The sequence below is a fragment of the Sinocyclocheilus rhinocerous genome, unplaced genomic scaffold, assembly GCF_001515625.1.
Source record: "Sinocyclocheilus rhinocerous isolate Xijiao unplaced genomic scaffold, SAMN03320098_v1.1 scaffold942, whole genome shotgun sequence".
Taxonomy (NCBI): Eukaryota; Metazoa; Chordata; class Actinopteri; order Cypriniformes; family Cyprinidae; genus Sinocyclocheilus; species Sinocyclocheilus rhinocerous.
Window position 1 is genome coordinate 2,674,879 of NW_015627890.1, and position 25,865 is coordinate 2,700,743.

Here is a 25,865-nt window from a genome sequence, read left to right on the forward strand (position 1 = left end):
ATGAAAACTAAAACAGAAATAAAACTAAATTTGAGCTAAATAGAATATTTTTTTAAAAATAACAAAAGCACAGAACTAAAACTTAATCTAAACTTAAAATGAGAAACAGAAAATAAAATAAAAAAGCAAATGTAAAATATGAATAAATATTATAATAGTATATAAATAATACAAAAATAACACTGGACCGTTTACACTTCATAAACTGCAAAATATCCTAATATTAACAAGTATTTTTGTCTGTTTTTGTATTTACTTTCCAGTTAAAATATCTTATTGAAATCTTACTTGAAGCAACACTAAATAAAATATTAAGACTTCTTATTCATAGACAAGTGTATTTGGTCTTACTGCACTGGCAGATTTTTTTTCTTATTTCTCTAAAATAATAATGATAATAATAATTAATGCATCTAAATGTTTCCTTGAAAGCCATTTTAGAATTACACTGGCGGTTTTCAGTGAACATAAATTTAATAGACATAAATTTTCAGCTCATATATGGCTTAAGAGGACTTCAGAGGCCACAAAATGTACAGACTACATTTAATTGTGCTTTTCATTATATATATATTTTTCACTATAAATTGTTTTTATACTGGAAAAAAAAAACTGTGTAAACATTATTCAAAATGTCTTTTTTGTGTTCTGTAAAAAAAAAATAAATAGAAAAATGAGTTTGGAACGACATGAGAGTGGTTAAATAAAGAGAGAGTGTTCTAGGTTAACAATCCCTTTAACAGGTGTAAACTCATCTGAGTGTGTGTTGTTCAGACTAGGCTGCGCGTCCCGCTGGAGTACCTGCGTTGGCTCAGTAGGTGGCGTGGTGGTGGAGGGGTCGGGGGGCAAAACTGATGCGGGTGATGATAAGGAGGCGGCGGGGGAGGGAGGGGCGGCTGCTGCTGCTTGCCTGCCTCCCGTGACCTGGTGGGCGTGGAGACGGCCGATTGGATGAGGCGATGGGCGGGGTTGTGGCTGAGGAACGCCTCCACATGGCCACGCCCAGCAGAGTCCACGACGATCACCTTCACGATCTGCTGGCACTGGATCAAGGTGTCGGGGGAGATGGTGAGGGCGGAGCCAGGGGCGGGGCTAGGCAGGACGGCCAGGTGTGGCTGGGCGCTGGGTGGGGCCAGAGTAGAGCTGAGTTGGTACGTTTGGAGCCTGTTGTGAATTGACACCTAGTTTAGAAACAGCCAGAAGCAGGAAGCGTTATCAGCCTGGCCTGCTGCACTCTCACGGCCCTCTGGTGCGGAAACACACGACAAGGCCATGCCACAGAGCATGCAGGCGGCAAAAGACGGCACAACTACATACATACAGTGCGGTCAGAGTGGGTGAAAGCGGGCGACGCTGACTTCCTACTGATGTGATTTGGATAATTAATTACTATCTTATGCACTTCCTTTTATTACTGCACTGCTAAGCAAATGTCAAATATTAATAAATACTATAATTGTATATAAATAACACCGCCTTGCTTCATATTTGCTGAATAAAATCCAGTACTTGTTTCTTAATAATTTTGAGGTGCTGATTCCAAAAATAGGAGCTGTTTTGCTCTAGCATGTCAGAATTTCTCACAAAATATGATACATTTCATAGCATTTTTGCTTTTGACAATTATGGTGAAGAAGTCCTGTATGATCCCTTAATCAGCAGAAAAACTGCCACAAAGATATGATTCCTGTCTTCATCTCAGCAAGGGTAGAATTATTTCTTCAATTCTCAGCCAAATTTCACTTATGAATGTTTCTAAAGACATTATTTCATGCCTAATCTTGATTTCAGTGTTAGAATTATGGCCAGTGACAAAAGAAAATGCAAACATGACCCAGATATTTTCTGCTACACTTGTGGGAGATTTGCTAAATCCAAACGGTGACAGAAGAGTTTTTTTTTTTTGTGGCTTACTTTGTAAAGTTCTTTGACATTAAATGGAGTATGTGAACATATTTTCCCACTCTGTTGAAGACTGTAATCTAAATTTTATAAAAAATTTGGAAAAAAATATCTTATTTTGTAAAAACAACAAAAAACTGTATATGATGGAAAGTGAAATTAGTATTTTCTGTCTATTTTTGAATTTATCTAATAATATTTGTATAATATTATTTTAGAAAATATCTAATAATAATAATAGACTGTATCTTTAATATAAATTACAAAACTCAAAGTGTATTTTGTCTTACTGCAATGGCAGATTTTTTTCTTTTTTTTTTCCAAAAATTAATGTTCTTCTTTTTTTAGTGAAAAACAAGTGCAAAAAATCTGCCAGAGCATGCAGGCAAAACACAGCATGACTACATACATACAGTGCAGTCGGAGTGAGCGGTGAAAGCGAGCGACGCTGACTTCCTACTTAAACTGCCGTGATTTGGATAATTAACTGCTATCTTATGCACTTCCTTTTATTACTGCGCTGCTAATCAGACTGTTATATTTTTATCCATCTGTAAGAAGCATTAAAGTGCCCCTCGAGGGCCTAGACGCTTGGCAGCGAGGATCCTTATTGCATGCTGGGTAATTTGCACCTTGTCTTGATAGACCTTGTTTGCATGTGTATACGTGTTATGTGTTTGGCATCTCGTGAAAGAGCATTCATGTAGCCTGTCTGTCCACAGTAACCACAGCTCGGTCCTTTCATTTCGGCTCTTTTTAATGAAGTATTTGAATTTTAATGACTTCCAGTGCAAGAGCTATTGAAACTATTACAATGGTGTTTCTGGACGTGCATTGCAAATCTTATCTTTGTTATTCCACAAGCAATAACTTTTTTTTTTTTCCTCTGGTAGGCAAGTGTATTTTGAAATGCAATTTGCAAGCCGTTTTTTTATTCTGTGATCTAATGTACACTACCATTCAAAGGTCTCTCATGCTCACCAAGACTGCATTTATTTGATCAAAAATACAGTAAAATTGTGAAATATTATTATAATTTAAAGTATATGTTTTCTATTTAAATATATTGTAAAATGTAATTTATTCCTGTGATGGCAGACTGAATTTTCAGCATCATTACTCCAGTCTTCAGTGTCACATGATCCTTCAGAAATCATTCTAATATGCTGACTTGCTGCTCAAGAATTTTTTTTATTTTTATCAATGTTAAAAACAGCTGTGCTGCTTAATATTTGTGTGTAAACCCTGATACGTTTTTTTTCTCATGATGAATGGAAAGTTCAAAAGAACAGCATTTATTTGAAATGGAAATCTTTAGAAACATTATAAATGTCTTTGTTGTCACTTTTGATCAATTTAATGCATCTCTACTTGAAAGTATTAATTTATATATAAAAAAAAAATAATACTGACCCCAAATTTTTAAACGATAGTGTACACCTGAGTGTAACAGGATATATATTTGGGCTTAATTAGTGCATGGCATCAATGTCTGCATTCCATTGCAATTCCAAAACATTAGCCACGACATTTCCTTTAAAGGCAAAGGCTGTATGTGTGAATGCGCTTATCAGTGTGTCTTACTTAAATACACTGCCGACATCATTTCCACTAAAGATTTTTACATTTAAAGAATTTCACCCCACAACAACAGCAGCTGTATGCAGCATTAAAACACAGCAGTCAGCAAAAGCCCGAGTGAGAGACCATAGATTACAGATCACAGCGAGGGGCGGTGGATGGTGTTTTCTGGGGGGGGGCAGTGCTGTTATTGCTCTGCACCAGTGGTGTGTGATTGCAGTGAAGACACCGAGGGCGGGCGTCTCCATTCTGATGGACAACGGGGTCAGAGTGAGCTCAAAAGTCAAAGGGTAAAGGGCAGGGAGTTTGGGGTCGGTGGGGAGGTAATCTCTGATTCTGCAAGGAGATAGTGATGATAACTGAATAGACAATTAAAAACTACAATACGTGCTGTCACCACCTACAATGTTCCCCAAAAAATTGGAAACACCCTAGGCTTTAAAATGGTCCAATATCAGCATAAATCCTCAACATTTTTAAGGTAAATGCATTAAAGTAGTATACAATTATCATTGAAGGTCATTTTCTTTTTTATTTGATTGATTGATTGATTGACAGAACAACAGACCAAACAGAACACAGTTTAGAGATGCTTTATAACCAGCTCTACACCCCTTAAAATAAAGGTTCTTCATTGGCAGTGATGGTTCCATGAAGGCATCCTCTTTTGAACTTTCATTTTTAAGAGTGTTGTATTTTTCTATGCTTTGAATGTATTTATTTACTTACTTACTTTATTTACTTATTTAAAGAAATAGCTCACCCAAAAATGAAAAAGTACTCACCCTCAGGCCATAGAAGATGTAGAGTTTGTTTCTTCATCAGAACAGATTTGGAGAAATGTAGCATTTCACCAATTGCTCACCAATGGATCAATGCAGTGAATGGGTGCCGTCAGAATGAGAGTCCAAAAAGCTGATAAAAACATCACAATAATCCACAAGTAATCCACACCACTCCAGTCCATCAGTTAACATCTTGTGTAGGAAAAAGCTGAGCGTTTGAAATAAACAAATCCATCAAGACGTTTTTAACTTCAAACCGTCTGCTAAAATAGCTGGCATCCAGCCTAGATACGAGTCCCTTAGACACTATATTGCTTTCTCCATTGAAAATGTTGTCTCGTCTGAATCAGGAGAGAAATATGCACAGATCAAGCACTGTTTACAAGCAAAAACAGTCCAAAACATTTTTTTATTATTTTGATGTGAGGAACAACAGGGGATGTACTTTTTCACTGGAGGAAGCGTTATTATGGATTATGAACTCATATTTTAGCAATGGTTTGAAGATATGAAGGATTTGTTTCTTATAAACAGGCAACTTTTCACTTCAGAAGACATTAATTGCTGGACTGGAGTGGTGTGGATTACTTGTGGATTATTGTGATGTTTTTATCAGCTGTTTGGACTCTCATTCTGACGGCACCCATTCACTGCAGAGCATCCATTGCTGAGCAAGTGATGGAATGCTACATTTCTCCAAATCTGTTCTGATGAACAAACAAACTCATCTACATCTTGGATGGCTTGAGGGTGAGTACATTTTCAGCAAATTCTCATTTTTAGGTGAACTATTCCTTTAATAAAATATGCTTTCATACTTTGAGTTGTCCCTTATCATTGCAAAGACATCACTAAAAATTACAAAGATTTATACTGATATCCAAAACCCCACTTTGGGCATTCCCAAACTTTTGGAGGACACTGTACATACATGCACAGAGAATCTAAACATAATTTTGCACTGCACTCAGACCACGATTTATTGATACAAACCTCTACCGCATTGCTTCCCGTTTTCTCATAAATATCATCCCCTGCAAGCCACACAAATACACAAGACATCAAAAACAGGCTTATCGTTGTGTATAGCGCGTGTTTGTATGTGTGTGTGTGTGTGTGTGTGTGTACCTGAAGCAGAACTAAGTCCAGCGTGGATGTCTAGTTGTGTGTCGTTCTTGTTAGTTTGATTTCTCACAACCTGTTGTCTTTCTAGTTCCCCTGAGAACCACATGCATAATTCACTTTAATGACAGCCACAACATTCCTCACAACCGTGGCATTCAAACCACTGAGGAATATAGAGAATTCATTATATTTCGAGCTAACCTTTAGGTAATGATAATGAGTTAAAATGTTAGAAATAATGTATAAATTATTTATAGTGCTAATAAACATCTTAAAATGAAGAAAACATGCACTGTTCTATTATATGCAGTATTCTTTTCCAATGATGTTAAACTGAAAAATCTTTGCATGTTGCTATGTGTTTGCTAGGGTGTTCTTTGTGGTTGCTAAGTGGTTTCTTACTGGACCAGGTCAAAAGTCTCTAGATTTAATGCTAGTCTGTTTTTTTTTTTTGGTTTGACAAAACATGGACATCCAGAAACCCAGGGATTTTTGTTATATTCAAATTTTAAATAAATGTGACTATCACTACCCTAAAGCGTGTGAACATGAGTAAATGAGCACACAATAACATGCAAAGACACTCACACTCAATCCGTATTTGTTCCATCTCTGCCACCTCTGTGATGCTCTCTCTCAGGTCCTCTACAAACATGAGCAGCTCCTCGGCGCTCTGAGAACAGAAACTCACCACCTGCTTCTTCTCTGACGAGAACGGAGACAATATCGTGATTCCATGAGGGTAATCTGTGAAAGAAAACACACATCATATATGTATGACACTGCAAATATTAAACAAGGTTCTGCTCCGTAAGGTTCTGCTTTTTATTATTTAAAAAAATAAATAATAATAAAAAAAAGGTTGAAATCAAAAAAATAGTTGTTGAAATGCATTATCATGTAATTACCTTTAAATATAATAAAACAATTTTTTGGGATTACATAAAAATGGCAGCATATTCACTTCATACTCAAGACATTTCTTTTTTTGAAGATTATTTCATCAAAACAATCTTTATAGGTTCACTGATTGATTGACAGAGCAACAGACAAATCAGAACACAGTTTGGAGATGCTATATAAATAGCTTTAGTATTTTTCTGAATTCATTCATTTTTTATTTAATAAACTATATTTTCATAGTTTAAGTTGTCCCTTATCAATGCAAAGTCATCACTAAAAATTGTAAAGATTAATGCTGATATAATCCAAAACCACACTGTGCCTTTTGAAAGGCACTGTACATATTATTATTATTAAACATTATTATATTTTTAGTATTTAAAAAAATAAACATGCATCCATTTGAATCCATTGTGTTAAAAACTATAATAATATCATTTAAAAAAAACTATTTTTAATATTGGACTTACACTTCAAAAGCAATTTGTTTATTTATTAGTAATATTACTATTTATTTATGATTATTAAAAAGCAATATAACCGTTTAACCACATTTAGAAATTGTATTTTATTTTATTTTCAGTCCATATAGTAGTTTCATGGTCACCCAGTTGAAAACTCTTAACTATAACTATACCATATTCTTCGCTACATTTATAAATATAGTCAAATATATACTATTTAACAATTTTTTGTGCGTGTTTGTATTCTTACACTCATTCTCAAACAGATGAAACTGCATTCCCAGTAAGCCCATGGCCTTGCAGAACGTGTATGTGGCAGCACTCTTCTTCTTAGGGCATAGTTTTAGGATCTAACAAAACAATCACAAAACAATTTTTATGTTCTGTTGTTTGTGCCAGTTGAAAACTCTTAACTATAACTATACTATATTCTTCGCTACATTTATAAATATAGTCAAATATATACTATTTAACAATTTTTTGTGCTTGTTTGTATTCTTACACTCATTCTCAAACAGATGAAACTGCATTCCCAGTAAGCCCATGGCCTTGCAGAACGTGTATGTGGCAGCACTCTTCTTCTTAGGGCATAGTTTTAGGATCTAACAAAACAATCACAAAACAATTTTTATGTTCTGTTGTTTGTGTGCACATGTTTGAATATGTTTTCATGTATGAACACGTGTGTCTCTTACCACTATCAGGTCATTGAAGAGGAACACCTCCCTCTGATGCGAGGCCTGTTTCTGTGGTTTATTCACATCGGTGACCTCAAAGAGTCGACTGCAGCACACCAGCCTACGGTGAGGAACCGACAGTATCTGACGAAGAAAGAGAGAGATTTTGATCTCTTTGATTTCGGGGGAATTCAATTCAGAAGGTGCAGTTTCCATCAGCACAGGAAAGGAAAAGAGGGATGTCTGAAGCAGCATGGGCTGAAGAATGAAATTAATATTTCAGATGGAGGTAGAATGTTTTGCAGTGCTGCCATGTGAAATCTGAAATTATAGCACCAAACTAATGAGCAGTTTTAGTCTCAAGTCTCCTGTTTTTATAGCTCACGCACTACTGAATTCATTCACACAGCTGTTAGCATACAGAGGTGGGGAAAACTAATGACCAGAAACTGTAATGTGAGTTTCACTTGTTTTTGCTTTGAGCAAAGTTTCTTTTTACCTCATCGTGTTAATCAAACTTGAGAAGGTCATACAAGTTGAAACTCATTTTAAGCTTTAGACTTGCATATATGTTAAAGTAATAAAATACTGCTGACAAAATGTGTAATGTGCTTCAATGTGCAAGATGAGATTGTTTAAAGGGGTCATAGGATGCCCATTTTCCACAAGTTGATATGTTTCTTTAGGGTCTTAATGAAAAGTCTGTAACATAGTTTGGTTAAAATTTCTCAATGGGAAAACTAATGACCAGAAACTGTAATGTGAGTTTCACTTGTTTTTGCTTTGAGCAAAGTTTCTTTTTACCTCATCGTGTTAATCAAACTTGAGAGGGTCATACAAGTTGAAACTCATTTTAAGCTTTAGACTTGCATATGAAACTCATATTGTTTACCTTCTGTGAATTATTTTGAGTAGAACAATAGAATTATAGAATTATTAGAATCATTAATAATACATAGAATTTAGAGTGTATAGTTTTTAGTGAATCAAAAACATTCAGCACAACCAGTGTTGTCTGATTCTGGAACAAATTATTCTTTTGAGCAGTTTTTTTTATATATAGAGAATCAAAAACATTGATCGTAACCAATGTAGTCTAATTCCCAAAGAAATTAAATTCTTATGAGCTGGTTCTTTTTAGTGAATCAAAAACATACAGTATAGTGCAACCAGTAATCTAACTCTCGAACTACAGATTTTTTTAGTAAATCAAAAACATATAATGCCACCAGTGTAGTCCGATTCTTGAACTAATGAGTCTATTTTATTGAATCAAACACATACAGCTTAGCTACCTGTGACTAGACTTAAATCACTAACTGTTTGTTCATATGACAACATATGGTTGAAGATGTTAAAGTAACAGTTTTTGAAAACGGTTCATTTTACACCTTATATACAGTAGTTACTGTATATAAATTGTAAATTAACCGTTTTCAAAAACTGTTTAAATTCAAACAATCTCATCTTTTGGCAATGTAATTGCACTTCTTTTTTTCCAAATATGAATTCCTTAAAACTGTTAAGATACTTGAATCATTGAGAAGAATCTCTAGTCATTTGTCTATTTGTCTATAGCAACAGTTCAGGATAAGTTCAGTACTTAGTGTTAGAGGTTGTTCACGTGTGAGTGATGGTAATGCTGATCTTTGGCTTTGCAAGACCCACTAATAAATGTATTGTTGAGAAGCCAGTTGTTCGGTCAGATATCTCACTGTCTCTAATCACCTTTTCACCAAGTGCAAACCGAACCGAAAGGTGATGCACTTTTCACATTTACATGACCTTTGTGTATAATTGGTAGAGAACTGACTCACCGTCTTCATTCCCAGAATGCTTTGCTCCACCCTGGTAACATAAGTCACATGATCCTCGTTGGAGCGCAGCTCCCTCTGCTGAATCCGCTCATAAATCCCGGCTAGCATCTCCCGTGGAATATCTGCCCCATCATCCACTCCTAAAGGTGAATTTAGTTATTTATTACCTTTTAACATTTTAAATACTAATGCAAGAATAGATGAAGTCTTGAAAACTGTGTACAATGTTCTGGATTGCCTGTTCTGTAATAGAATGAATCTTTTGTTAACAAGGACCAACGTATATGGAGAAGTTATGGAAAGGCATGGAATAAAAATATTAAAAAAGGTAATAGCGACTTTTTATCTCAGAATTTGGCTATTTTTCTCACAATCGTGACTTCAATCTCATAATTCAGTTATTAATTGCGAAATCTTAACTCAGAATTCTGAGGGAAAAAATCAGAATGATAAAATCATAATTCTGACATTCTTGCAAACGTGAGTTATAAACTTCTAACTTTTTCTCAGTATTGCGAGTTTATATCGCCACTGCGAGTTATTAATTTGCAAAATGTAAACTCAGAATTAAACTTAAATTAGAATTAAAGTCAGAAGTCAGTCTGACTTTTAATCAGAATTACGAGTTTACATCTCGCAGTTGTGAGTGATTACCTGCGAAACAAACAACAGTATTAACTGCGAAATGTAAACTTAAAATTCTTAGAAAAAAGCCGATTATAAACTAAATTCAGACATTTTTTCTCAGAATTATGAGTTTATTTCTCGCAATTGTGAGTTATTCATTGTGAAATTTAAACTGAGAATTCGGAGGAAAAAAGTTTTTTCAGAATCGAAAGTTTTTTAGCTTGAGGTAGTCAGAATTAAAGTCAGAATTAATAGTCAGAATAAAAAGTCAGAATTAAAAACTTTACGAGTTTATTACTTGCATTTGTGAGATATCAACTTGCAATTGCAAGAAAAAAGTCTGAATTGTGAGAGAAAAAGTTGCAATTACTTTATTACTTTAATTTTTATTCCGTGGAAAAAATAAGCTTCCATAAAAAGCAGAAGTGTCACTGTGTAATTTTTCTGAAGTGAGGATTTATTTGGCTTATGGAAAAGTCCCATCATAAACCAGAGCTCGACTAATAGCATGCTCTGATTTTGTTCCAATCCCCATGTCTTTACATCTCACTTTAAAGTGCGGCTCTCGTATAGCATATGTGTTTGTTATATCTGCGGAAAGTAGGCAACAGATCAAAAACTGTTTGATCAGAGACCAGGAATCGGTCCAAGAAACACACACACACATACTGCCTACGCTCCTAGGAGATCAAAATGTCTGTTTTGATTGCAAATTTAAACATGAAGATGGAAAGCTGATTAAATTTGGCAATATTTAAAATCAAATATCCGATCTCTGACCTCAAAACACCAACAGGCTCCGGTTTTAATTAACAACACGCATAAACACACCTCGTAGGTTACGTATGAAGTCTTCCAGATGCATCTTGCGCTCTAGTTTGATGTTGGGACTGTACATGTCTGTGTTCAGCAGCACGATGGCGAAGGCCAGGATGAAGATGGTGTCGGGGTTATGAAACTGCTGCACCACGTCAGGGTTACACATACAATACCTCTGACTGAAAGAAAGAACAACATTAATGCGCATTATAGTCAATGTTCTGCACCTAATGGATAAAATTACCATAGTGACACTTCCATAAACTTCCATAAAAAGTACCATAAATGACACTTCATTTCCAGCACTGTCGTGTATGATTCTCACCTGAATGCCTCAATGAGTCTCTCGACTTTTTGAGCTTCTCCTTGCACTCGCACATGAGCCTGAAACTTCCTCAAAGCTTCATCCAGCTCCAGCATGGAGAAATCCATCTCATCCACCACACAGCTGAGAGAGAGAGACCACATAAAACTCATAAATGTGCTCGGTTTAAATTAAGAGCCCAATTTATGAGGCTCCAGCACTGTAAGAAATGAAAATGTGGCATTATTACCTTCAGTGGTTGGTTCTTAAATAAGAACCCCCAATCCTGAATATGTGGTTATATTCATGCATTGGTTAATTTAAGCTAATGCAGCCAGGTTAATTCAGTCATATTAACTCTAACTCTTTCAAAACAAGAATATCATTTTAGAATATGTTAATTAATACTTCAGTTTAATAATATTTCTGACAGTATTTTTCAATTTAGATTTACATTGTATTGGCAGTCACAAATCTGGCTTATTTTTTTTGCATTGTCTTGATAATTCCTTATATGTGACCCTGAACCACAAAACCAGTCATAAGGGTCAATTTTTGTTAGGATAGGGCAATATTTGGCCGAGATACAACTATTTGGAAATCTGGAATCCGAGGGTGCAAAAAAAATCAAAATATTGAGAAAATCGCCTTTAAAGTTGTCCAAATTAAGTTCTTAGCGATGCATATTACTAATCAAAATTGAAGTTTTAACATATTTACAGTAGGAAATTTACAAAATATCTTCATGGAACATGATCTTTACTTAATATCCTAATGATTTTTGGCATTAAAAAAAAATCTATAATTTTGACCCATACAATGTATTTTTGGCTGTTGCTACAAATATACCCCAGCGACTGTCAACTGTGTTACATATGTTATTTGTTTATTGTTTATATTGTGTATATATTTATTTATTAATTAAAGGGTTTGTGTATTCATTATTATTAGTAGTATTTGTTTTAAAAGCAATAAAAGATTAACAACATAAATATAATTTTATGTATGTGTTTATTTAATTAAAATATATTACTTTTTTTTACTATATTTATAAATTTAGTAAAGCATAAATGTATACTATATTTAACTATATTACATTTTGTCTATTGTGTTTATATTGTGTATATTTATTTATTTTATATTTTTATTTTTTTTATTTTTTTATTATCTGTGTCTTGTTTTTGTTGTTGTTCCAGTGCATCGGAAGCTTCTTTTCTCACCAAGGCAAACATACTGTAACTATGCTGTAAATTCAACTATTATTATAAATTTTTTCAGGGCTTATTATAAATGTTTTAAATGACTTACATTTTTGCCTCATCAGACAGAGGATGTGTAATTGTCTGCAAAATGACTATGATACAGAGAAAAGTAGAGTGCATGAAATTGTATGAAGACACAACTCACTCTAACACATCTCTGTTGAACTGCCTCTTGCTGTTACCCAGGAACTCTCCTATCATCTGTCGACTCAAACCCTTCCTCTGCAACAGGAAGTGAGCCACACCAATGGCTGTGTCCGGAATAAAGCCCCTGGAGATCAGGAACTGGATGCCTTTGTCTGGATTTCTGCAGGAAGATCATGAAAGATGTAGGTAACTCATTTTTCTCAAGAAGCTAGAGATAACACTTACCAATGTTACATTAATGTTATTGTACATTTTCATATTTATTTATTCATTTATTGTACACTATCGATTTAAAGTTTGGAATCATTAAGATTTTTTTTTTTACTTTTAAGTTTTTTGTTTTGTTTTGTTTTCAATTTGCATTCATTCTGAGCCTGTGAAAGTTATTATGAATTGTTTCTAGGAAAAAAACAGAAGAGGTCTGAGTGCGTGTGCGCAGAGTCACGTGTATATGTGTGTTAAGAGAAATATTCATAGCTACAAACTTGCAGTATTTACATGCAGATTATTCTTTCCACGTCAGTTCACATCTTGTCAACATTCTGTTCCAGAGACGCAATCGTCCATATGTGCATCACAATGTCTATATCAGCAGCCCTCAGGCAATAAAAACAGGACTGAGCAGCTTTATATTTATGTTTATGTTGACTACTCTTCAAAAGTCTGGGGTCAGTATTTTTTTTTAAAGAAATTAATACTTTTATTCAGCAAGAATGCATTCAATTGATCAAAAGTGACAGTAATGATATTTATAATGTTACAAAAGATGTCTATTTCAAATACTTTTTTTTTTTTAATTCAGAATTCGGCTTTGCATCAGAGGAATAAATTAATATTAATAAAATAAATTTAATTAATAAATAAATATATTTTATCATTTATATGAAAACAGAAAACTGTTGTTTTAAATAATAATATTTCACAATTTTACTGTTTTTCTGTAATTTCAGTCAAATAAATGCAGTCTTGGTAAGCAAAAGAGACCTACTGTACTAACCCCAATCATTTGAAATCATTTGAAAGTACAACAGTCCATGGCATTTGAGGTGTAAAATTAAGCCAATAATGACATTTAAACACCTTTCTCTTAGAGATTAAGATGAAATGTAGAAATTATATTTCATAGCCCACAAGTCTAGACAGTTAAACAAATTTATACAGTTTGCCACTCAAAATTGCTACTAATTATGTAATGTTAATCACAGAAAACCACATATTAACCTTAAAAATAAAATAAATAAATAAAAAATGAATGATTTACTCAGATCTTTGGGGCATGAAATCGTAAAGATACAGAAGCGAAAGAGCCTGTTTAATCTGGAAAATTATCACTTAAAACCAAATTCCGATTTTTAGCACAAGATACTTTCAAACTTAATTTTTTAGCACAAGATACTTTCACTTTTTTACCCCAAACATGCTACACGCCACTTACTCATTGTGAGCAAATAGCTGAAAAACAAAATTCCCTCATACATCCTGACAGAAACCTTATAAAAGCAACGGTGTCCCTTAGTCACAGCCTGAATAAAACCGTGTGTGTGTGTGAGTGGATCACCTGGTTACCTTGGCAACCGTGGTGCTACTCACGTCAAGCATGTCAAAGTGAATGTGATTTCAATTGAGTGCTGATGCACTCTGAAGCCTCTGACGATTGGCTTTATTCTGTGTGTGTGTGTGTGTGGTTGTCTAATAGAAATACACACACAAAATGGAGCAGAGAAAGAGCTTCACAATCACCCCTGAGGGAGTATAATATAGTCTTCTTGAGTATGTGTGTATGTATACGTGAGCAAGCGTGTGTTTTTGTCAGAGTGCATCAGCAGGTATAATGAAAATGCACTCAACTTTTTAGTCATGGGCAAACTGACCCTGCAAACAAAAGCTATTTTCTTTGGGATTAGTAATTTGAACAATTCCATAATATGTTTGCTTGCTTGTTTGTAAGGCCTATAAAACCTTTAAAACAACAAGGTTTTGATAAGCCAAAATTTAAAGTTTACCTTGACAAACTTTTCATTTCTAGTTAAATATGACAGTTATATTAATTTCTTCTAATCCCTTTATGAAGCAGTTTTCCTCATATGATAGTAAGATTTGCAGTATTGTTTTTTTTTTTTTTGTAACTAAAACTACTGATTTTTTTTTTCAGTAACTGAAATAAAATATAAATATTAGTTGAAAAGCTTAAACTTACAAATTAGAAATGTTGCTTTGGCAACTAAATTAATTTTAAAGTACTAAAATTACTAAAGCCAAAACGTACAAATAAATTAAAGCTATATAGAAGTATATAAAAAATGAATAAAATGTCAAAGCAACAAAATAAAGAAACTAAAATTAAAATAAAAATTACCGCAATATTAAAATTACTAAAACTTAAATAAAAATAAAGCTATATAGAAATATGGGGGGGGATTAAACTAAAATTAAAAATGAAAATCACCACAGTAATAAAATTACTAAAACTGAAATAAAAATAAAGCCATATAGAAATATGGGGGGGATAAAATGTCAAAGCAACAAAAAATACTAAAAGTGAATTTAAAATTAAAATAAAAACTTCAATTGAAAGCTAATTCAATTTTAAAGGGGTCATATGACGTTGCTAAAAAGAACATTATTTTGTGTATTTGGTGTAATGCAATGTGTTTATGCGGTTTAAGGTTCAAAAAACACATTATTTTCCAATCTCACAGGAAACAGTCCTCGTCCTCCACAAAATGCACTGTACACATCTGAATATTTGGGTTGAACTGTTCTGGAACAGTGTTGTAAATACAACTTAACCACTGATTTCTAGTCGTGTCCTCTTTTGGAAGGCCAAACAAAGTAGTTTCGCTTTCACAACAAACAGACAGTGTCTCCACAACATAGCGGCGGCAGCAACAGCGAGAATAAAAGTTACGCCTTCTTTCTTTGCGTGAACATTTGGGCGGCGTTATGCAAATCTTCCCACATTGTGACGTAGACATGTGGGGGCGTGTTAGAACGAGCCGTGGTAGGCGTGGTTGACTCTTAACTTTTATAAAGAATATCTCTTTGGATTTGAGACTTTAATCTTTGCAAGAAAGGAAAAATTAAAATCGCATCATATGACCCCTTTAATAAATATTAAAATGGTATACAAATAATATTAAAATAGCACTAGATTTAGTAGGTTTTACTGTCTTTGCGGGACATCCAAGGCTGTCAAACATAGCAAAACCTGTAAAACGTTTAAAAAGCCACTGTAAATGGAAATATTTGACGTTTAACCTTCGTACTCACACATTGAAGAGGTTGAGTCCAATGCGGTAAAGGCGTTTGCGTGCAATATCCGTCGAGAGCGTGCCACAGGGTGTGTCCTGGCAATGTGGGCGGGGCAGAGACAGAATCATCGTCTCACACGCTGATGTCGAGGTGCTGCTGCTACTGACGGGCTCTGAGCTGTTTTCCGCCATCTCTGGTCCAATCTGGTTGGTCTTTTTCCCCTCCAGTCCCACCGCTGACGGTTCATCCGTTCCAGTTGGCTGTTGGTTCTCTTTCTCTTCCTCGCTGGGTGGCGGAGCTGGGAACTCAGGCTCCGCCGTGGCCAACGATGCCGACTGGCCTGCGTTCTGTCCCCCCGTTTGGGGTTTCAAGCTGGTCTCCTTGGATACGCCATTACCAAGGGAAACTGACTCCAGCATTGAGGAGGAGAGGCGAAAGTTGTGGTTGTCAATTTGGACAGTCACGTCTCTGAAAGCCATCATGAGTTTACTGGCGCTGCGGGGCATGCTCTCCCCACAGCTGCTCTGCGTGGTATCCTGTAGGGCAGCGGGCTCCATCAGGAGCCCCTCGGGATGGGATCCAGAGGGAGGGGCCACAGTGGACTTCTCTCCTTCCCCATCTCGAACAGAACTCCAGCTGTTCAAAGCCTCATCAATAGACTGTGCTAATGACTGAACCTGGCAGGGAGAATAGAATAGAATAGAATAGAATAGAATAGAATAGAATAGAAAATGTGAATAATATAGAACAGAACAGAGCAACATATTTGAATAGTACAGGATAGAACAGAACAGAAGAGAATAGAATAAAACAACATATTTGAATTGAATAGAATAGAATGAATACAACAGAATAAACAAACACATTCTAATAGAACAGAATGAAATGGAATACAAAAGAACAGAATACAACAACATATTTAAACTGAATAGAATATAATAAAATATAATACAACAGAGCAGAATACAACAAAAAAAAACATGTAAATTGAATACAACCAAATAAAATAGAACCAAATACAACAGAAAATAAGAACATATTTAAACTGAATAGAAGAAAACCAAATAGGATAAAACCAAATACAACTGAATAGAACAACATATTATGAATAGAACTGAATAGAATGGAATACAATATAATATAATAGAACAAGATATTTGATTAGAATAGAAAAGAGCATAATGTAACCAAATACAACAGAACAGAATAAGATATTTGAATACAACAGAACAGAATAGAACAACATATTTCTCGGGATGGGAGAGGGAGGGGCCACAGTGGACTTCTCTCCTTCCCCATCTCGAACAGAACTCCAGCTGTTCAAAGCCTCATCAATAGACTGTGCTAATGACTGAACCTGGCAGGGAGAATAGAATAGAATAGAATAGAATAGAATAGAATAGAATAGAATAGAATAGAAAATGTGAATAATATAGAACAGAACAGAGCAACATATTTGAATAGTACAGGATAGAACAGAACAGAAGAGAATAGAATAAAACAACATATTTGAATTGAATAGAATAGAATGAATACAACAGAATAAACAAACACATTCTAATAGAACAGAATGAAATGGAATACAAAAGAACAGAATACAACAACATATTTAAACTGAATAGAATATAATAAAATATAATACAACAGAGCAGAATACAACAAAAAAAAACATGTAAATTGAATACAACCAAATAAAATAGAACCAAATACAACAGAAAATAAGAACATATTTAAACTGAATAGAAGAAAACCAAATAGGATAAAACCAAATACAACTGAATAGAACAACATATTATGAATAGAACTGAATAGAATGGAATACAATATAATATAATAGAACAAGATATTTGATTAGAATAGAAAAGAGCATAATGTAACCAAATACAACAGAACAGAATAAGATATTTGAATACAACAGAACAGAATAGAACAACATATTTGAATTGAATAGAATAGAATAAAATGAAATCCAACAGAACAGAATCCAACAGAAAAGAACCTATTTAAATTGAATAGAAAGGAACCAAATAGAATGGAACCAAATGCAACAGAATAGAACAACATATCTGAACAGAATTGAATAGAATGGAATACAACAGAACAGAACAACATGTTTAAATAGTACAGGATAGAATAGAACAGAAGAGAATAGAACAACATATTTGAGTAGAATTGAACAGAATGAAACAAAAGGACAGAACAGAACCAAATGCAATAGAATCAAACAATAAAATAGAATAAATAGAACAGAATAGTTTGTGTACTTGAACTAAACAAATTACAAAGACTGTAATAGAAATATGCTGAATATATAGCACAGAATTCATGCTGTACCATGTATGTTGATGGTGTAACTGTACCTGCTCAGTGAATGTGTCCTCCAGGTGTGTGAGTGTGGTTGTTGTAGCCCCTGGCAGTGAGGTGGAGTGTGTGAGCGGGATGCCCATGAGTGAACATCCCTCCATCAGCGCCCGTTCAGCGGAGAAACCATCCCTCTGTACCCGGACCCTACGCACTGACATGCGCCGCGGGATCCCACTCTCCAGAACCGAGTTACGGATCTTCTGGAAGTTCTTACTGAGCTGGTACTGACGAAACGCCGTCTGGATCTTACAGGCCGCACGCCGGGAAATCAGAGGACCACCGTACTTCTGCTCCAGTTCCTCTATCTGCAGATAAATAGATAGATACAAAATTTTGACACAAAAACTTATCGTTTCATGCTCTTAATATCTAAGAATCAGTATCAAACGCATAGATGCGTGTCCGTTGGGTCGTACCTGTTTTTGTTTGAGATCAGGAGAGAGCTCATATTCTGGAGGATGTGAGCAGGGTGGCGCATCATGCTGGGCATCTTTTTTCTCAACTTTTTGTTCTGCAGCAGGAATCGAGCTGTGGTTTCAAATGACACAAGTGAGCAGTGGCTGACCCAGATTCACCGTCTTTTAATCTAGACTGATCAGAACCCACTGCACACTCAGGACTAATTAACTCTGCTTAATTACTACATGCAGGCTTTCACAGATTTCAAATTCAATGCATTCTTCATGGAAAATGAGGTAATCAAGTGAAGGTTTCAGATCATCTTTCCGAGTCATGATTCAATTTTCAGAAACTGTTAATTGAATGAGAGCAAAAATTGAATTAAAATAAAATGCCTTTATTCATTTTAGTTTTTTTAAACTATTCATTGAACAAATAAGACAAAAATGAAATGAAATTAAATTGTTTGTCTGTGTGTACACATACATATATATATATACACCCTCAGACACGCACATTTTTATATAAACATTTTATATATATTATATAATTATGCAATATATAAGTCATTAAATCATTAAAATCAATAAATTATATATAATTTTCAATTATTTTATATAATATAATTTTATTCTATGTAATATTATATACAGTATGTCATTAAATCATGAAATTGTTCAAATTAATTTTATTAAATATATGTGTGCATATATATTCACTAAATAATTAAAATGGATAAATAACATAATTTTAAATGTGAATTTTCTATGTATAAAAATGTATGTCACACACACACACTTATATTTGAAAAACACTGCTTCTGCAAGACCAATTAAAATTTAATTATTTATTAAATACAATAAAATATATATTTGGTTACTCAGATACATTTAGAGATTGCAATTCAGAGGTTTCATATAAATCCCAAAAAAAACAAATACTAAATCAAACCAAATATCCGAGGTTAGCACCCCACACAATCTTACATAAGCCCATACATGACAAAGCCATTTTCCACTTATGTAGAGCTCATGAAAAAGCATTTCTAAATGGAAAGCAGATGTTTAAATTATGAGAGATGTCACAACGTACGTTCCTTCTGCTTAACAACACAGCACAAGCCCATTTCCATTTTCTCCAGGTTCTCTCTCAGTGTAGACGCGGAGTTTACAACACACACAAGCACACTGCTGACTGCATACACTGTCAGCACATTAGCTGCTACCCTGGTGTAAAGGCCACTTAAGCTCTGTAAGCACTCATACACGAGGAGCAGAGAGCAGGGTTTTCCATCTTTCATGCGCCAAGTACTGCTCGCCTCTGAGGAACGACAGCAAATGCAGCAGAACCTTAAAAGAGAGCGAAAACACGCCAGTGCACACGGTCGCTACAGACCATTAGGCCGCTACGCAACTGATCTGAGAACCCAAACTGAAATGTGATATCACTCCTTGTTTGAGAGAGTGTGTGTGAAGTGATGCAGGCAGCAAAGAGTTTGATGTAATTTCCTATGTTATGACTCAATAAATATGCTCTCTCTCTCTCTCAAGCTGTTTAAAAGTAGGTTTCAACATCAAGCAGAAACCCAGGCAGTCGATTTCTGCAAATAAAAGGTGAGAAACTACTGCTTATATTTTCCCCATTAGTCCATCTTCTCTCTCACCAACCCCCCTTCCTAATCATTTGGGAAATAACTGGCACACAATCACTAAAGGCTTTCTGCAAAAATGAAAGCTGCTCTCTCCTGTTCATCAGTTAAATTGGCATCAATAAAACTTTATTAGTGGTGCTTACTCAGGCTTATGGTTACTTACTCATACTTACACTCTAAAAAATGCTGGGTTAAATACAACCCAGTGCTAGGTAAAATAGGGACAAACCTAGCAATTGGGCTGTTTTGACCCAGCGGTTGGGTTAAATGTTTAACCCAACCTTCTGGGTAGTAACCCAACCGCTGGGTCAAAACAACCCAATTGCTGGGTTTGTCCCTATTTTACCCAGCACTGGGTTGTATTTAACCCAGCATTTTTTAGAGTGTAGGGTTAGTGGTTTAAACAAACTTTCTACAGAAAAATACTGTAAAAATGCTACAGTGCAAATATTTAGTTAACTGTAACAATGTACCATGAAAAATGGTAAAGTTTAACATGGCGTTATGTTTTGTTGTTGTTTTGCAAGTAATGTAATTTCTACAGAAAAAATACTATAAAATGCTATAGTAAAAAAATGTTAACTGTAAGTAATCATATACTGTGAAAAATTATAAAAAGTTTAGCGTGGCACTATATATAATTTACAATGGAAAAATAGTAGGATAGACCCTACGTGACATCACATATGAATATATTTTGTATAAATAATTTTGTTTCTTCTTTTTTCAATTTATTGCTTTTTTTGTTGTTTCGTGTTTTTGTCAAGTGGCTTTCAATCAAACCACCTGTATTATTTTTAGATAAAAGGTAGATAGTTTAAGTAGCTTGGTATTTAACATTACATTACTTAATGAAATATAGGTTCACAGTTACCTTATTTTTACAGTGAATTTCTGGCAACCACAGCAGCCAGTTTTTTTTTTTTTTACTGTCAATTTAACAATATTTTTACACTGTATTGCAGGTGAGAAACAAAATGCACTCTGACTGCATGCTTATCTTGGTTCTTTCTTTCCTTTTTTGTCCACTTTCAACCACTCAAGACATAATTGGCACAAAATTAGAATAGATTTTCTGCAGAAATAAAGCTCCTCTTTAATGTTTACACAAAAATTGGAAAATATGATTCTGAGTTTTCTGTTAGGGTCAAAAAATAACGAGCACTTTCCGCTTTATCAGTTTGCTGCAAAGACGAGGTCATGATTTCTAAACATTTGGACACAAAAGTATAGATTTTCTGTTGTTTAGAACTGATTTTTTTTCACAGTTATCATGTGCTGTTTCATTAAGAATAGCTTTTAAGACTTGGTTTTGTTAGCAACATAAAATGTGCAGTCAACAAAGCTCAGATGGTTTGAAGTTCCCAAAATAGTGCAGAACTGCTACATTCACACATGCATTCACACACACACACACACACACACACACAGACTCTCTCCCCACCTGAGTGACGATGCTTATCCATGCCGAGAGTTTTCCAGTCTATCAGACAGAGAACGGACCAGGGTTAAACTACACCTGCAGCATGCACTAACTCTCTTTCTCACAAACACACACACACTTACACTCTGCTAGCTTGAATCCCATCACCCAGAATGCCTCAGGCCAAGAGAACAGGGGCTGCCATCAGAAAACCACTACCATTCAAGGATGGAATACTTAACTAATGCAGACAGCTGCGGTAAGCAAGTAGATTCACACTCTCCTTACTGCATCGCTTGCTCATATTGTACAGTTTATTTGTTTGGCATGTAGAAAGACTAACTCTCCTCTGATTGGCTCGTTACAGAAGATGACATCCTCACCTGGAGCAGGTTAGGGAGTCTCCCTCTGGGGCCTCTGGTGCGGGACAGCAGAACTGGTGCAGGATGGTCTGGCTCCTGTAAAGGTTCAAATCCACATTACTGCAATTAAATGCAATGCAATGCAATACTATTTACATGTTACTTCATTTGTGTTCCTTGAGCACTTATAGAGATTGCTGTAGCTTAGTGTGGTGGTTCTCAACTGGTTTAGCTTCAGAATCCAGATTATTGGCCACTCAAAAGTACCCTCAAAAAGTATTTTGCATATAGAATTTCCATCCATTTGGAAAACACAGTTTCAATATAAACTAGTAAACTTTATGTGTTGATGCATATTTGTCAGTCATACATAAATGAAATGGGTGAGATTTCTTCACTCAAAAATCATGGCGTAGTTTATTATTAACTGTTTGCATCTATTTGATTTGATTTTAAATAAATATATATCAAAATGCATTTATTCAAATTTCTTATAATCAGAAAAATCTATGTGTTCAATTTGAAATCAATTCAGTTGATTATTTAAAAAATTATGAACAGTTGAAATATGGCTAGCTGTGGAACAAGCAATATTCAGTTAGTCAAAATGTATGAGATTGAAACAAATTGTATTTATTGATGATAAATATATAAACCTGGTTACTGTGTATTTAAAACACATTTCAGTTAGTACTACACTCTTAAAAATAAAGGTGCTTCACTATGCCATAGAAGAACCTTTTTGTCTAAATGGTTCCATAAAGAACCTTTAACATCTGAAGAACCTTTCTGTTTGACAAAAGGTTCTTTGTGGCGAAAGAAGGTTCATCAGATTACAAAAAGGTAATAAAGAGATGGTTCTTTAAAGAACCTTTGACTGAATGGTTCTTTGTGGAACCAAAAATGAAATTTTTGAATTTTAACAAAAAATAAAATTTGAGAATTTTGAAGCACCTTTATTTTTAAGAGTGTACTATAGAAATCAGTTTGTTACTTGTTTCATTTATGTAGGTTTATTGGTTTGTTAAAACTGCAATCCAAATGGATGGAAATTTTATATGCAAATCAAATGCAGTACATAAATCTTAAATGTAGCCCTAAATATTCAATGTTGTGGGTTTTAACCCAGCAGGTAAGAAGCTCTCTAAATAACACACTTAAATGAAGTTCTAAACGAAGTCTTAGAGGAACAGTTCATCCTGACAATCACAAAGCAATGGCTGCTCTCAATTCTTTCAGAAATCCTCAACTCCTTCCTGATTTATTTTAATTCTCTAACATTTTTAATAATTCAGTCTCTAATTCAGGGAAATTGAAAGCTCAAGATGAGTTTTCTTTGAGCCCTCCCTTGTTGACAGCACATCAAATACGTTTGCTTCACACTCGAGCGTAACATGAGAATGTGAAGTGCTATTAATATAATCATATTTGCATATCACTTCCTTACAGTCCTGCTATTGTTATTATTATGTAATATTCATTATTAATGTAATATTCTGTTGTGTGTAAAATTCCCAGCTGCTTTCTTGGTTAAAAAAGTGCGTCACTACATTTTTGTGATCTTCTTTTATGTTCAACAGAAGAAAGTCATGCCAGTTTGGAACGACAGGAGGGTGTCGACATAAGACATTTTTAACTTTAAACAGTCACTTCTGGCCAATATACATAAAATATATATAAAAGTCCATATTCCATAATAACGCTTCCTCCAGTGAAAAGGTCCATCCACTGTTGTCCTCTCACATCAAAATCCACATATTTGTTAGAACTGTTTTTGCTTGTAAATGGTGTTTGATCTGTGCATATTTCTCTCCTGATTCAGATGAGATTACTTTATCACTGGCAAAAGCAATATTAGCAACGGTTTGAAGTTGAAAACATCATAATGATGGATTTGTTTATTACAAACATGAAGTTTTTCACTTCACAAGATGTTAACTGATGGACTGGAGTGGTGTGGATTACTCGTGGTTTGTTGGGATTTTTTTATCAGCTGTTTGGACTCTCATTCTGACGGCACCCATTCACTGCAGAGGATCCATTGGTGAGCAAGTGATGGAATACTACATTTCTCCAAATCTATTTAGAAACAAACTCATCTACATCTTGAATGGCCTGAAAGTGAGTAATATTTCAGCATATGTTCATTTTTTACTGAACTAAAAAATTAACTCTCTCTCGCTAATAAAGATGCAACAGTCTCAAAATATACCTGTCATAACCAGACATGTTGGTGATAGTGATGTGAGATTAGCTTTAATGAGCTGCGTGCATGAGCATAATTGAGCCCTAAAACTCATTGGCAATGAGCGTCTCATACTTCCAGTAGAACTAAGCGTATTCTGCCATAAAAAACAAACACACAACAAGGTAACACACTCTCAGACTCAGGACTAAGTGTTTTGTACCCTAAAGGACAAGATAATACTACCATTAAACAAATCGGAGCAGAATGTATCATTCCAGTTTTGCTTGTGGGGTTCACACACACACACACACACACACACAGAGAGAGAGAGAGAGAGAGAGAGAGTACTCTACAAATGCAACATGAGATGTGCACTGAAGCAGATGAGCAGTCGTAATAGGCGACACACACACACACACACACACTCACTCACTCAATCTCTCGTTCTTTCTCTCTACTGTGGATTAGATTCCAGCTGGCGGATCAACTTCACATGCACTATGGGAATGTCACTTAAAGCCTCACGCATAAATCTGTGTGTGCGCGTGAGTTTGCATGCCAATAAAGTGTTTTTAAGTGCTTTTAAAAAAGCATTCTTGCTGCAAAATAATCAGGTGCATTAAAAACCTCTTTCTTAAGACCTTTTGCCCTGGAAAGAGTGAATGTGCTGAATTAATGATGACCTATAGTCATTTTTCTTCCATTTTAGAAAGTACAGTTAATTTAACACTGCAATACACACTCGTGCATTTATGCACTGATAGACAAAGCATGCTGAATGATTTTATAAATACAAATCATCATGCTTTTTGTGATCCTGGAATTATTGATGTGCAATTGTATATTCACTGTGGCCTACATAGAGTGAAATTCCTCTGTTATGTAATCCTGATGGCACATGTAATCTGCCTCAACATCTCACCGATCTCATGTTTTCCTAGAGAAAAAAGACTGATTTGTTGAACATGTGTGATGAGAGCTTACTCAGATGCCCGTGGGAGTCTCACAGCTCGGCACAAGGTGGCAGGTGTCTGTGGGACCAGGGACCGACAGCAGGGGTCCTGAACGTCATTATCATCTTCATCAGCAGAGTCTGGACTGGCATTGCTGGGTCCCGCAGGCACGAGCTGCATGTCCAGGGGGGAATGCTGCTGCTGCTGGGTTTGAACCGGAGGCGTCCCGGATCTGTTGGTTCGGGGCAGGCTGGAGGTCCGGGGGGGCGGAGGCGGATGATAGCGGGGAGGGTGCCGGTGATGGCTGCTGGAGTCCCGCAGCTGCCCATTCTCAACCGCTAGATCCTCCAGCCGGCGCTCGAGTATGTCTATCCGGTATCGTTGGGTTTGAATCAGACTCTGCTGGTTCTGCACGATGGCCGTGAGCTCCTTCAGATAGAGCACCGCCTGGAGAGGGTTCTCCAGCAGGCTCGACATCCCGGTGCGACGCTCCTCTTGAAAAAGCCGAGAAATGATCCGATCCAAGCGGGGCGTCTTGGAGTCAGAACCCCTGACCAGTTTCACGGGTTGATATTTAAATGGCTGAACCGAGAGAGAGAGAGAGACCCCCGCCTCCGCCTCCACCTCCGTGCCCAGAGCGCGCAAGAAGGGATGCGCGGAGTGGTGCTGATGCGAGGATGTCAAAACACGGATTGAAGGGGGCGGGGCCGCGATCGCGAGTGACGCCAGGGGGCACGCAACAGAGTTTGCTTAGATTATTTATCTCCTTTAGATTTGTTGTTAATAATTAATCACTATTTATAAATTGTATCTTGTATGTACCTCGACGTGGATCCGTTTGTATGCCTTTCAATGTTCAA

At 35.5% G+C, this 25,865-nt stretch overlaps 1 protein-coding gene across 1 annotated transcript; it reads right to left on the bottom strand.

Moving 5' to 3' along the window:
• Window positions 1-740: 740 nt before the first annotated feature.
• On the bottom strand, window positions 741-25,648 carry LOC107735425 (IQ motif and SEC7 domain-containing protein 3-like). Its single transcript, XM_016547113.1, has 15 exons — window positions 25,037-25,648; window positions 21,886-21,960; window positions 18,446-18,557; window positions 18,026-18,334; window positions 15,684-16,342; window positions 12,412-12,573; window positions 11,026-11,148; window positions 10,713-10,879; window positions 9,255-9,394; window positions 7,456-7,581; window positions 7,263-7,362; window positions 5,982-6,140; window positions 5,397-5,486; window positions 5,262-5,302; window positions 741-1,181 (listed from the first exon to the last, which is right to left on the bottom strand). The coding sequence occupies exons 1-15, from the start codon at window positions 25,480-25,482 to the stop codon at window positions 771-773; spliced, it is 3,120 nt and encodes a 1,039-aa protein (XP_016402599.1). The 5' UTR covers window positions 25,483-25,648; the 3' UTR covers window positions 741-770.
• Between the last annotated feature and the right edge of the window lie 217 nt (window positions 25,649-25,865).

Excerpts from the sequence above, each read along its gene's own strand:
- LOC107735425 (XM_016547113.1), bottom strand. The coding sequence starts at position 25,482 with ATGTCGAGCCTGCTGGAGAACCCTCTCCAGGCGGTGCTCTATCTGAAG. Across the intron at positions 10,880-11,025 it reads AGACTCATTGAGGCATTCAG|TCAGAGGTATTGTATGTGTA; the intron begins GTGAGAATCATA and ends TCTTTCTTTCAG. Across the intron at positions 1,182-5,261 it reads CGGGAAGCAATGCGGTAGAG|GTGTCAATTCACAACAGGCT; the intron begins GTTTGTATCAAT and ends TTTCTAAACTAG.